Source organism: Lonchura striata, chromosome 2 (genome assembly GCF_050655825.1).
Source record: "Lonchura striata isolate lonStrDom1 chromosome 2, ASM5065582v1, whole genome shotgun sequence".
NCBI lineage: Eukaryota > Metazoa > Chordata > Aves > Passeriformes > Estrildidae > Lonchura > Lonchura striata.
Genome location: NC_140704.1, coordinates 49,488,508 through 49,503,142, shown reverse-complemented (window position 1 = coordinate 49,503,142; position 14,635 = coordinate 49,488,508). Strand labels below are relative to the sequence as shown.

The following is a 14,635-nucleotide window of genomic DNA, read 5'->3' as shown; positions in this document are numbered from 1 at the left end:
TTTTATGACATCTGGTATCCAAATGCAGACAGTTGCATTATCATGTCTTTTTGGAAGGGCAGACAGAATTTTTTATTAATGGAAGGCTTTTTAATTTTTTTTTTTTTTTGAATGAGCATGAGAACATATTTAGCATAACATTTTTTTGGTGTTATTTTTATTTTTAGTTCAGTTTATTTTACTTTTATTTATCTAAGACCAGGAAAGTTGAAAGGTTGAAAGTTAGAGGTTTTGGCAACTGGGAACAGATCAGCTGGGTTTTGGCTATAAGTTTGAGAAGTTACTGGATTATGGAATAAGCATGTTAGCTGGGTGCTCCAAAAAGAAATAAATAATGAGACACTTTGCAGCTGACATTTAAGTTGCCATAACTTCTTTTATTCTGATGATAATATCCCTCAGAATACCTTCTAGATTTCAAAGGTACAGACCGAGATTGCTTGCAGTTGCAGGAAGAAAATTTTTAAGCACTCCTCATTCTGTAAATGCCTGGAAACTCTTATTTATGTCTTATTTCCAAAGTGGATTAGTGGTAGTGATTATATGAATGTATAATTTCCAGCACACACCAAGTGTTCATTATGTGGCCAGCTTCACACTCGTAGGAGATATTGACCAGTATTGGGAACTCTTTGGACTGATTCAGCCTGGTTCTGTATCAAGTGCCACTCTCACCACATACTCTTTCAACAAACTGGTAAATCTGATTCTAATCCCAAATACAGGGAATTTATACAGGGTAGTTCTGCCCCCAACAGCTTTCTGTTTCTCACCCATGTACAACTACATCCACTAGAAGAATTACAGTCCTTACATCAAAAAATGTAATTTCTCTCAAGCAAACATGAAATTTGTGTTTACATTAGCTAACCAGGATAGATGGGTCCTAATGAAAATTCATACTTCGGTAGGAATTCTACATGTACACAGCAGGAAGCTTTCCAGACTTGGAAAAATGGCAATTTAAATGAGAGGACAATCACCTATGAGAAGGAACAGAAATTCAGAGTACCCAGAGTGATTTTCCTAAGGAAGTTAACAGTAGTTGACAAAGGAATATAACCAGAAACACCGGGGAGTGTGATAACCACTAGGTTACATTCTCTCTGGTTTCTCCACTGTAATCAAAACCATTAACTGTAATTAGAACGGGTGGTTTTACAAAGTAGTGAAAGCAGCAAGCCTCAACACCCCTGAGTGCACAAACATCAGGATTCTTTACAACATATCCCATATACTGCACATGACACTTATGTAGCTCCTTTTTCCAAAGCCTGGACAGGCACAGTGAAGTGTGCATGGCCTAGGGAGAGAGACAGTATAAACAGAGAGATGATGGTTTTGAACAGCCATTCTTAAATGGCAAATAACTTTTGTTCCTAAAGGAAAACAGAGATTAAGTGTAATGATTTACAAGGCTCTGTCCCAAACTAAAGCTTGTCCACATTTTACATTTCACCATTAGACTCTTAGGATTGAGGTACATCGTAAAAGACACACAGGGCAAGTTTGCATAACATCTGACTCAAATTGTGAATGTTATTTTGACATGGCATAACCCTTATTTTCCAGCTATTAGTATTTCAGTTAGAAGCCTTAAAGAAAGGAAAATGGTCAAGCTTTGAGTTCCATCTAGATACAATTAGTTAATGATTGAGTCATTTTACCAGTAAGCAAGAGTTACATTTTTAGAGGAGTTTAGCCTATCAAAGACAGAGGCTGAGACAGCTTCCCTTGACTACCGTTATGTTGTTTGCTAGTACTTAAAATGCATTAACTTTTTACTGGACCCTATGACGATGCTGTCAAAACGGAGTCTTCTCCTTTGAAAAGTTATCTGGGATGGTCAAATTATATAAACAAGTGAACTATAACGTGAGCTAGGAAAGACTTACTGGTTGGGAAGTTACAGTGAACTACTTCATCGGAGTTTCTGGTCAGCCAGATTTTGATTAGAAGTGAGTAAAGAAGGCCAATCTGTTTACCAGACCAACCTGTGAATTTTCTTCAAAGTTTTAGAAGTTCCGTGGCTATCTGCCCGGTTTTCAAGATATGCCCTCTGGTTTTGTCTGATTTATTACTCAGAAAATATAGTGGTGAGTAAGGTTCACTGATCAGATGCTTGACCAATGGAATAGCTGGATCCTCAATATCCTGAGCTGAGGAGCATTGACAGGAAAAAAAATTACAGGAGATATGCCAGCAAGGTAACAGGAAAAACACAAAACCACATGAAAATAGGAAATCCCTCTAAACAAAAATGATTGCAACATTGAATTCTGCACCTTACAGTGTCATGGCTAACATACTCAAGATATGCATGTATTGACTTTTTCTCACTTTTAATCTCAAAAGTGATATAATTTTCAGTCTAAGGGAATCTAAGGGTACTGGCTAATTATTTGTAAAATTTTAATCAGCCCTATTTGTAATTAAATGTTTCTTAGAAAAGGATTGTCTCTCATACTTGATGACATAGCAGTCATTTTTTTATGTTGGGGTGGTTGAAATTAGTCTTATGTCTGAGAGAGTATCAAGAGATGTGTTGTCATTCAGTTTTAAATGTGAGACTGTTCTGTATTTCCATAAGACACAGGATAAAGGACCATGTCTACATGAGGGATGTAGTATGCATTTGGTTGTGCTACCTTTGAGCACTCACCTTGTCTTCTGAGCTCCCTCTCAACTCTGTCACTTCATTTCTACCCTGTAACATTTGTTTCCCATAAGGCTTCCACCTCCACGGGGTGGGGGGGTGGTGGAAATTTTTTACCAAAACTCTACACACTCTTCTGAAGCTTTTTTAAAGAAAGCATGTTCCTTTGATTTAAAGATCAAGCTCAAAACCCATGCAAAGTAGTATTTCTCAGACATGTGCTGAACATGTTGAGTTTAGCAGGTTCAGAATGAAAAAAAAACCTCACAGTAAGAATCTTTTAGATTCCCATTTAAAACAAGGGATAAAGCTTTTAACTTCAATGATGAGGCATAAATAATATGACTTCATTATTCCAACTGCTATTTGTCAGCAGGATTCACAGTTCACATTAAAAATTCATGTTTGAAACTAAAGAGATTTCCTCTTTAATAACTAGCCTATATTAGATTGCTAGCCCCTACCATTATCTGATCACTATTATCACAGAATATTGATTCTACTTTAATATATTGATAATGTTTTAGTATTTTTTTTTTTGCAATAGATTAATATAGCTTTTACTTAAGAGTACTCCACTGTGTTCTGATTGAAAACATACCCACAAAGATGTAGATCTCAGGGCTCCTTTTCAGGAATAATTTTTTATCCCTTTGTTCAACTCCTGCCTAAGTAGACTGTAGATTTCCCCTTGTAATTCCACCATCAAGTCCAAAAATTCATGGTTGAACTAGAGCATGTCTTTTCAACATGCATCTAGCCATGATTCAATGCCTCCAAGCAATGGAGAATTTACAACACACTTTATAGGAAATTGTTCCAATGGCTCATTACTCTTACTCCACCTTATTTCCAGGTCCAAATTTTGCTAAACTCAGCGTCTAACAACTGATCCTCATAATGCTTTCAAGACTTTAGAGACATCTACAATCAGGTATATGGAAGTGCAAAAAAGGAGTTCTTAAAAAATAAAACCAGTCTAAAAGCTGTTTCTTCAAATTTTACAGAAGATCAGTGGGTTTAACAGAATTCTATTGGTTTTCAAGAAAACAGTTTGGCTGATTTATTCTCTTACAGTAACAGATACAACAAGAAGTTTTTCTGAGGTGCACAGGCACAGTTCAAAGCCCACTGAAATGAGTTCAAATTTCTCCATAGCTTCAGCAGGATTTGCATCATGCTTGAAGAAGGAATATAAAACTGCATAGTCAAATATACCTTACAGTAAGAACGTCCCTCAAAAATAATATAAAATGAAAGCATTTTAAAAGGCATGTCCAGTATGCTGACCTCACTACATGACACTTCTTATTCCAAAGAATCAAACTTAATCAGTTTCAACCAAACAAATTTGATGAAAGATATGCAAAAGTGGAATCCAATACGTTTTTACTTGAATGTCAAAAATTTCAAATTGAGGTAAGAGAGCAGAGGAAGGAAAGGTCACTTCCGTACTTTGAGAGAAATTTAATTTTCATTTCTATGGACAAGTGTAACAATGTATCTTGATCATAAGTGTAAAGGTGGAAGATCCAGTAACTCTACAATTGCAGACAGAGATTTGTCTTAGTGTTCACGAATGTGAGAAACAACAGTGAATGATGTCTTAGACAATTCAAAAAATATTGCATCATCAGAAAAATAGCAAAATTAAGATGTCATTTTTGAGTTCCCCATCAGCTAAACCCAAATTGATCCTAAATTTTGATTTTACTGGACACTTTAGGATCAAATAGTTGGAGTTGTTCACGCAAAAATGTGTGTTATTTTGCAAGCAGGAGAATGAAATATGTAGACACCTGCTACTGAAATGTGAGTGCCTAGAGAGAGCAGAAAAGAAAAAACATACTTTTTTTTCCTTTACTGAAAAAGAAAGGATGCAACACAAGCCAAATTAGATAGTTTACTAGGGGGATTTTCCTACTTTTGACATCACCAGTTTCTAGTTAGAGGCATGTCTCTCAGATCCTATTTGTGCCCAGCTCCATGGATTCTGGATCCTTTCACCTGTAACCTCTGCAGGCACTATGCATGGGCACTGCTAATGACTGGCTTGACCAATAGCACTTCATGTAACCTAGATTTAGACAACAGACCAACTCCAATTTGGCACAATTAGTAAAGTTTTGAAATTAGCAGATTTTTCATTTCAGGAGTGTCTCAGTATGGTAGATTAATCGCCATCACCCTCTCCTGACATGCTCTGTCTCAGAGCAAGTACTCTGCAGAAAACTGTAGTTCATGTTTGGCTATTTTAGGAGCCTTAAAAAAACAAAAGAGGGAGGCAAAAAAAGTAGAAGCAACTCCTGTGCAGGATTCAGGAAGTTGCATCCTTGTTCTCCTGTTCCCGTGCAAATAGAAAACAGTTTAAACTCCCTGAATTTGCACTGATACAATTGAGAACTGCCACAATAATACATATTATTCTCCAGTAACTGCACTGGCAGTAGCACACCATGGTACCTCAGAGCATGAACAAGCCCTTGGGGAGTTTTCTGTCCATCTGACCTGGACCTGAACAGCTTTGAGCAAGCACATTTCAATTGGGAAAAAAAAAAAAAAAAAGAAAAGCTGCAAAGTGAAATGGAGCTATATCTTATTTCTACATTTACCTGGGTATTTCTGCAGCCTATTTGTGCTACAGCAACATGTGCCACAGTAAATAATGGTCAAAAGAGATCAATTAAGTTCTGAAGTTTTACACCTTCACCAAAACTCAACAGCTGTCAGTTTTGTTGCCTACTCTGTCATTATTTTTGTGTGAGATAATATAGTGAAAGTCTTCCTTAGGGAAATACATTACAACCAGTTTCAGAAGTTTGATTGTAACAGGGGCTAGTCTGAATTTCACAGGTTTTTTACAAGACATATTCAAAATCCCTTTAGGAGTTTGCAACACAGTCAGATACCGTCAGTTAAAAAAAAGACAAATACATAAATGTATTGATGTATGTGTCACTCAGGATGACCCATTGGCACTTAAGTGGCATTTACATGTACTAGAAACTAGCACCTATATTTTGCCCCGCACCTTAAAAAATGAGAAGGTGGTTTCTGACTGGATCAGAGCAGAATCTGCTATAAAAGAAAGTATTAATCCTGTTTCATACTATCAGATTTTATTTAATACATAGCAGTAAATTCTGAAGCTGACATAGAGTGTTTTTTTTCTGTTTTAACCCAGATGGCTCATAGGACAGCGTTACAGCTGTTTGCTCAAATATTAGTATTAGGAGAACCCACTGAAATCAAGTTAATAGCAGACTCATACGTCTTTCACAATTCTACCTAAAATTAAAAAAAAATTGCAAACCACATCATTATAATAATGCTTGACAACTGTAAAGTACTTCAGATATTCTGCCCTTCCATACTATAAATGTTTTACCACATGTGAAGTAAATTTGGCAAATTGTTGGATGACAATTAAAATCTATCATGACCCCAACCTTAAAATGATCTCCAACTTTTTTTCCCTTTCTCTTTTAGAAGATGCCTATTTAGGAATCAAAAAGCTAGTTTTGCTAATTTTATGGAAATAATAAAAATTGGAATGTGTCCCTGAAAAAACAAGGGGATCTTCAGGTGAAGTATTCTTAGCAGGGAAATTATTATTCATGCCCTGTGTCCTTAAGTTCTGTGAAGAGTCCTTTTTCATGGATACGCTTTTCCTCCCTTTCTCATTTTGAAGGCATTTTGCTAAAGAAGGAGTACATCCTAAAACCAGAATCACAGTTTTGCCTTCTGCAACATAGTACAGTTGTCTGACACATTTATTTTCCTTTATGCTTAATGAAACGTAACTCTCTTAAACTTTACAAGAAAGGGTTCTGTTGTATAAATGGTATACATTTATATATTCTACTCAAAGCTGTAGAAACATACAGGCAAGATTAATTTTCTCCCTTTCCTTTGCCATACTTTGTCATCAACCAGAAGAAATTTAAGTTAAACAGGAAAAATACTGTGAGAACAAACAAGAAGAGATTTTTATTGCCCTATAATGTTTAAGTTCTGTTCTCTGTAATAATGCAGCAAACATCAATGGTAAAGGATTAGGGTTTTGGAATTAAAAAATCCTGTGATTGGGCATAAATCTATCGCAGCTGTGAAAGTGGAAAAATTTGATCATTCAGCATTGCTGTCCCAGGAAAACATACACTTGTTTCAGAAGTAAGTGTTCTGGTTTAGACAAGTTGGTCATCATTATCACAAGCTGAGTCATTAAAAGGGTATTAGGCTACTGGAAACTTTCAAGGGATGCAGCTTTTCAGGATCACCATTGGAAAGTAAAAAGTCCCATTCAGAGTAACTGGTAGCTGGTGCTTCAGCCAAATTCATGTCCTGATCACATCCCTCAGCAGTGAAGTGCAGATGAAGCTCATGTGCAAAGGTGAGAAGTCATTTTCAGCATGTGTGCTACTGAACAGAAGAGATTAACAAAGTCTTTTATTTCTCGGATTCCCTTCCTCAAGTACCTGCCCAGATAAAGTGGCACATCTGAAGTGCGGAGATTGGAAAGTTCTTTGGAGAAAAGGTACTTTGAATTATAAGGAGAGGTCTCCTAAACTATAGTTGAGCCTCCTTAGTGGTGTTCTGGTTTTGTTTCATTATTCTTGTTTCCTCTGGAAAAGTTCACTATCCTCTCATTTTGTTGTAATAAAATAATCTTAGTCTTCTGGGATCTTATTTCCTTTCTCTGCTTAACCCCAGGATATTTGTAAAGTCTCAAAAAGCTATGAAAAAGCTATGAATCAGAAGTTTCCTAATGCAAACCGGGATGTGTATTTAAGCTTCTTATTAACAAAAAAAAAAAAAAAAAAAAAAAAAAAAAAAAGTTGGTTTTGTGATTTTGTTTTTGGTTTTTTTTTCTTTTTTTTTTTTTTTCTTTTTGCAATAACGCATTTCAATATAGAGCCCTCATTCCAGCCATAGCAACCCAGCCCAAACTGAATGGGAGACTCACCATCAGCCTGAACAGAGATGATCTGAAGTAAGAAGAAGACAGATCCCACGCCCTGGAGAAAAGTGAGAGAGAATCTCTGAGAGCCTGGAGCCATTGCCCTCCTTGCAAAGCCCTCAGCTGCAGGAGGTTGGCTGCCGAAGCTTTTTCTCTCTCCTTCTCCGCACTTTCGTAGCGGAGTCTGCAGTGATGATTTCAAGGAGCGCTTTCCGCCGGCAGGATCCTGCGCCTTGGGTTTGCACCGAAGGCGGGAGGGGTGGAAAAAGAAAGAGGGAGGGAGAGAGGAATCCTTGGCTTGGCTAGTGTGAAGGGGAGGGGAAGGTGGGGGGAGATGTCCAGCCAGCTGGGGCTGGGGAGAGGCTTTATCCAGCCCAGTCTGCAGGGCAGCGCACACAGAGAAACCGGTGTGAAAAGTCACATTATCCTGCCGGTAAATACCTAATGGATCACGGTGGAGGAAATGCAAAAGCCAGGAGGGAGAGAGAAGGGGGGAAGGACAAGCGACGAGCAGCAGCAATCCCTGTCTGAGAGGAGAAGGGCAGCTCCATAGCTGGTGCTGGTACACGGTGAGTTTGTGGGCTTAGCCGTGCAGCTCCAGAGGGATGGGTGCAGGCGTGGGGAGTGTTTTCCTCTCCACAACACAAAATCAGCCAGCAGTGCCTTGCTGAGGACAGTGCCTGCTGCAGCGAGAGTGATGGTACTCAGGTGAGGGCTGAGGAGAAGTGCCAAAAGGCACGGGACCCTGGGGACAAAGCCTCGCTGAAGAGCAGCTCTGGGATGGATGAATCCTGCTATTTCAGATTCCAGCTTTGGGATGGGCATGAGGAACTGTGGGTTGAAGCTGGGGTCCATCAGCTGGTCTCTGTCAGCAATCCTGCTCCATATGAATGGTCTTGGTCAGGTTTGAACACTCTGAAGGCAGCTGATGAAGGGAATTTCCAGTTCCCACTAGCACTTACAGAACTGACATCTGTCCCTCATTCTCGTTCATCTTGTATCTGTCCCAACACAAGTCAAAAGAAACCCCCACAATGAGAGGAAACATACTAGTGGTGATGCCAGGATTTATTTAGCTAAATATATAAATGGAATAGTTTTGTGTTGCTGTTGGAACTCAGCAGGGCTCAGAAATATTGTTTTCATATTCCCATCCTATTTTGCTTTTATTTCAGCTTCTTAAAATTTTTTCCCTTAGAAATTTGAAGCTGGGCAGAAATGTTCAATCTGGCAAGAAATTATGAGCTACAAGAAGCAGAAATAAGGAGCTGACCCTTCTCACTGCAGAAGCCCTGGTGTCCTACAAGGCAAGGTGCTGGTAGGCAGCTACAGGCATGGTCTGAGAATGATGAACTTGCGCAGTGTTGGTTTTGGTCTCACAAAAATGACTCAAGCTCAGGAACTCCTGTATGAGAAATTCAAGGAAGCAAGTAACACCATAGTAGTAGAAGTTTTAAAAACACCTACATTTGATGAATTTGGGAAGATGATGCTCCAATCCTGTTGACTTTAAAAGAATTGTAGCCTTTTTCCTCTCGTGTATACCCATAACTGGCTTATGAATCTACAGGCTGAAAACTTGCAGATAGGTTTTAGGTAGCTTTGAATTTTCTGTTTATCCAGAGAATAGGAAGGGCAGCAGGAGTTTTTGTTTTTTGCATTGCTAGCCTGACTTGTAAGGATTGCCTCCAAAATTAGAAGGATGGGAAGTTTCTTTCTCACTTCATCCTTAACATATGATGGTTGGCATAACACTACTACAAAAGTGCATTTCATTTCAACAGAAACTCCATACTCTGTGTAAGAGGAATGAACATACAAGATGACAGATAGGGAAACAGAAAATTGTAACATGCATTGAGCTTATGTTTCTTTTACTAGCAACCTAACTAATGGCATAAAATGCAATTTGAACTCCCTCATATAGCAATTGTTCTACCCCTCTTTTAAAAAGTGGTGGACACTTTTAGTGAGACAGCAAAGAGATTCCATGAAGCTGAGTAAATAATTACAGCAACATACACAGACATTAACAGAGACCTACCATGACCACAGCAATAGCTGCAGGTTTCCCTGACAGTTTTTATAGGGATGATAACTTTGTTGGCCCTTTGCTGTCCTCATGAGTTTAGCCAAAGCAGGTGGAGGAAAGGGCAGTATCTTCTAGATTTCCATCTAAAATTCCTAAGGTCTATTGGGTTAGTTTTGCTATAATTGGCTCATTTCCTTGTGTTGATATAAGTAAAGGCATGTTGCCACTCTGGCTTCTGTCTTGGAAAATCTCGGCTTGTTTTCTTGAGTAGAACATCTTACTGATTTTAAAGAATTACCACAAGACCACAAGATCTGATCGTTTTTGAAGGCATGAACAGTTTGTAAATGACCTGGCTTCTTCCTGCCATCCCATCTCAACTGTAAAGGAAGTCTGTAAGTGTGGAAAGGTAAGGATATTTACCAGTTATGAATTCCTGGAAGGTAAGTATTTCACTGCCAAACAGTTGTCCTTCCAGTCTTATACTCCAGAAAAAAATCCTGGTCTTAGTGTATTTTGGAAGATTTTTATAAAGCTCAGCAGAGTAGGTTTTATACTTAGAAGATATGCATGGTTTTGCATTGAAATCAACATTAATCAAGGAAAAAAAAATCCTGCTTTTAGAATCAAATCCTTCTTGGAACCAGAATCTCAAAATGAGATCTGGAAGTTAAGATGCTTAGAAACAGATACAACCTTTTGCTCAGAACCTCTGGCATTCATGGCACTGTAGTAATGCATCAGTCAGATTATTCAGTGAATAAATACAATGTATAATGAGAGATTACAAAAGATTAATTGTGCCTGCAACTTTACACCACTGATAGATCGTGCCTGCCTTGGGAGCAGTGAAGGTGCCAATGGGGATATTTTATAAAACAGAATTTCATTGTGTGCAAACTTTTATGCAGTGAGTAAGACACGGGAAGACACTGGGTTCTAAAGCATATACATACACATATGAATGCACACACACAAGACACCTGTGTGCTGTGAAGCACACAATAAAGGTTTGGACATCTACAGCCTGAACAGCATCTGTGCACATTTACATCTGGAATATGTCATTCAAGTTAGAGTGGATAGTTAAGACTAAATAAAACACCTAAAAGAAATTAAAGTGAATAAAGACACATTTGCAAACAGCAAATATATACTGTAAATAAATTGTATTTGGTCTCTTCATATTTGCTACTAGGAATATATATTTTCTGCCACTCAAAATTTATTTACTGTAAACATTGTTCCAATTCTGCAGATTCTAGCACATTATCTTGAACCTCTTCAAGATAAGGACTAAGATCCTAAAGTCTTGAGCAAGTAGACACTCCAAAACATTTGCTATCTCAAGCCAAGCTGGGCAGATATTGAGAGATTTGTTAAAGTGCTGCAGATGGCCAAGAAACTGGTCTTTGAAGAAAGAATGCTGGAAATTCATAGGAATGGTCACTTTTCATATCAGAAGAAAGCACAATAGAAATAAAGTTTCTGTTCAGAAAATGATACCTCTCTCTTCCATCACTAAAGCATGAGATTCTGTTTAACTTGATTCTCTGCAGAATGCCATCACTTCAATAGATGTTGACAGTCTGCACAATTTAGCTTAAAGAACTGAATTTAAATGGGATAAAGGCTTCAGGTTTACTTATCATCCTAAATTTTCACTACTTTAAGAAAGAGATCCAGAAAGAGAGCAAGATGGCAACTAAATTGCTCTAATCAGCATTATTACAATAATTTAATAATAATATAATTATTAATAGTATAATTATAATATATAATAATAGAGTCTGGAAGTTCTGAAGTCCTGTCTTGAGCTGAAGTTGAAAGGAGCTAAATGCACAAATAACTGAGGCATAGAGTTTTCTCAGTGTCCTCCACTCAGCTGCAGCATCTACACAGAATTATGGCAGTATACAATAACTCTATAACTATTTGTAGTGATACCATGCCCAGGTATGAGTTCCCATTTCCCAACTTACAGATACCAGTTATCCATATATAAATGCAACCAAATAACTGGCTTCCTATGGGCCAGACATGTTAACAATGGCTCTCGTAGATACTGGGGGACTGTGGAAACCAAGAGGATTTGTGTTCTGCAGCTTTGTGGTGCAGCAACTTGTAAGCCTGCACAGCCTCTCCAGACTCTTTCTCTTCACATATAAACAGAGATAACCAACTTTACGCACCGTTCTGATATGCTCTTAGTGAATCAGCACAAGTTTGTTATAGGTATTTTCATCGTATCGTATCATTGTAATGGGGGAAGTCTACGCCTTGTGCCCCTGCTCAAAAAAGGACATAAAGAATTATGACTTGGCTTCCCAAGGACCATGTAAAGGGATCTGAAATACCTCACAGATTATATAGCATTTACATACAAGCACTGCAATGACATCTCCTAAAGGCCATGGAGTCTGTGTGACTGAAAGGCAGGCAGGGAACCTTGGTAGTACTGTACACCTATTGTTTCCATGGATAGTACACCTACTGTATACTGGGATCCAAACTTATTCTGCAGCTGTATCCAAGCTTCTAACCCCCAAAAGCTAACTGGAAATGTGAGAGAAAAAAAGTGGGAGAGAAAGATTTCTTTGTTTATAAAATGTGAATTATTAGGCAGTGGCAACACAGACAAACATTTTTCAGTGTCTGGCAGTCTGCAACAGTCTACTAGCTGCAGAGAATTTTTTATTTTATTTATACAGAGTGTTTGCACCTAATTAAATGAAAAAGTAGAAATGTGCAGAACTACCTGAAAGTAATTCAGGGAGCTGACAAAAAAAGAGAATTTTTTTTTTAAAAAGGAAAAGACATATTTCCCCCACTTTGTGGGTGGTGGCTTGAACACAGGGATCTCTGTCATGGAGCTGCTAACCCTAAGAAAGAGTGTGATTCTTACACTTACATCATGCTATGTGGGGTCATGTGTTGTCATGTGACAGGCCATGACCCTCATATAAATCATTGCCATGTAAACTGTAAAAATCACACTTCATTTCTTGGAGACTGAGCAGTCTCAAGAAAAGAATCAAGATATCTGGTCATAAAATAGCAGCTGCAATATTAGTGATATACAAAATTAATTCAATTATTTTTTCTGACAAACAGAGGTAGACCAAATTTTGGCTATTCTTAGTTGGTGTTATTTGTCTGGGGGAGTGTGGTAAGTTTTACTTTCTTCTTTTTTTAAGGCCTTGCAGCAGTTTAAATGGTGAGAGTTATGTAGCAGTGTAGAAAATGATGTAATTTTACCCAAATGGTTTATCTTTGTTCTCCATGGGCATCTGTAAAATAGATGGGTAAGAATCTAATACCTTGCCTAGATTTCTATGCTGAGCCTGCAGAAAAAACACTCCCATTTCACTATTTCATCCAGTTTCTCACACTTTCCAACCTTCACCAGCCATGGTCTGCAGTAAGACGAGAGAGAGCAATTAAATTCAAGGCTGCCTTCATCTACCCAGTCTATACCTGCTGAATGCCTCACACTGTGGATATATGGCATAGCATGAGCAAGTATGGAATGTGGCTCATCTTCTCACAGTCCCAGGGCAACAGCCAGACAAAAGACAGTCCCTTCCTGAGGTCTCACTGATGCTGTGAGTCTCCTCCAAAGCAGGCTGCCTGCACCAGTGTCAGGCTCTGCTTGTTGAGACCCCAACAGTGTGCAAGTCCTTTTCCCAGCCCGTGCAGCCAAAGAAGGAGCCTGGAATGCCTTCAATTGTGTTTTCATGGTTTTTTATTTTTTCTTATCTATAACATTCTTTCCCTGGCCTACTGAGGTCTGTCCAGAAAGGAAGCCATGGCCATCTGCTGCGAGCCTTGGGTGGCTCCCACACTATATACTCTAAACTACGTATTATATGTTTACAATTTCTTTGCCAATACCTATCACCTATGTTAGACTGTGAATCTCTCTCTACCTTGAACCAATAAAAAAGTGTCACCATCACACCAAGACATGGAGGTCAAGAAGACGGAAAAGAAGGCTAGGACACACCCAAATTCCTCCATCTTGACTCACGAATTATATTCTGAAAAACCCCAAATTTCTACTTTCCCACCCTATGTTAATTCAAATATCACACTACTCAAACCCTTGTGGCTTGTAATTCCATAAACAAAGTTGGCAATTTTTTCCACAGGCTAAAATCAAAACCACAGCTGGCTTTGACTTCTTGCCAAGGTCTCCAAGACCCCTGCCAGGATCTTGAGACAGCCAGGGCAGCCAGAGGAATGCCCTGGACTCCAACACACCAGCACCTGTACCTGCATCTGCAGGTGCTGTTCTGCATCCCCTGCACACACAGGGCCAACAGGGACCAACACACAAGAGCTGACCTTCAGTATTTATCACAAAACCTCACACCATCTCCATCCACTCCCACTTTAAATGCCTTCAACCACCTGTGAGCTACACTGCATGGAGACCCAGGAATACTACAGGGCCAGTGACCAGGAGGACTTTGGCCCCAGCAAAGTTGCCACCTCTCTGGCACACAGCACTTGGAGTTTCCTTCCCCTTGCAGAACTAAGCTCCAGCATCTCCACTTTGGTTTCCAAAGGCACAAGTTCAGTCCTTCCATTTGCAAACAGATCCCTGCAAATATGGAAGAAGGAGTCCCTCAGATCTGCAAATGCTCCCAACCAGCTGTGGGGAATATATAAGTGCTTGTAGTGTTTGTCATGCTTCCAGCATAGCAATTAATTTGTCATTTATTTTACCGGTCACCTAATATTTTGACTTTTGCGTTTCAGCTTCCCTCTCCAGCTATTTCCTAGGAGGTCGTTTAACTGCATTCTAAGGTATGTTCCCTGGACCTTAAGGCACCCTAAATTGTCGTCAGGTGTTAGCTCTGCCCTCTAGTGCTGTGTATGACACAGGGTGCTGTGTCACAGAGCCATGACTGGTGTTCAAAAGCTGACTGGTCAAACGCTAAACAGCCAAAAACTTACAAGCTGACTAAACTGACTTGACATT

General features: G+C 38.9%; 1 protein-coding gene across 1 annotated transcript in view; it reads right to left on the bottom strand.

Annotated features, from left to right (window-relative positions):
• SUSD5 (sushi domain containing 5) overlaps window positions 1-12,099 on the bottom strand; it is a 44,916-nt gene extending 32,817 nt beyond the window's left edge. The window contains exon 1 of the mRNA XM_021546261.4: window positions 7,623-12,099. Within this exon, the coding sequence (XP_021401936.3) occupies window positions 7,623-7,716 (94 nt within the window). The 5' untranslated portion in view covers window positions 7,717-12,099. The remainder of the gene's footprint in view (window positions 1-7,622) is intronic.
• Window positions 12,100-14,635: the final 2,536 nt, after the last annotated feature.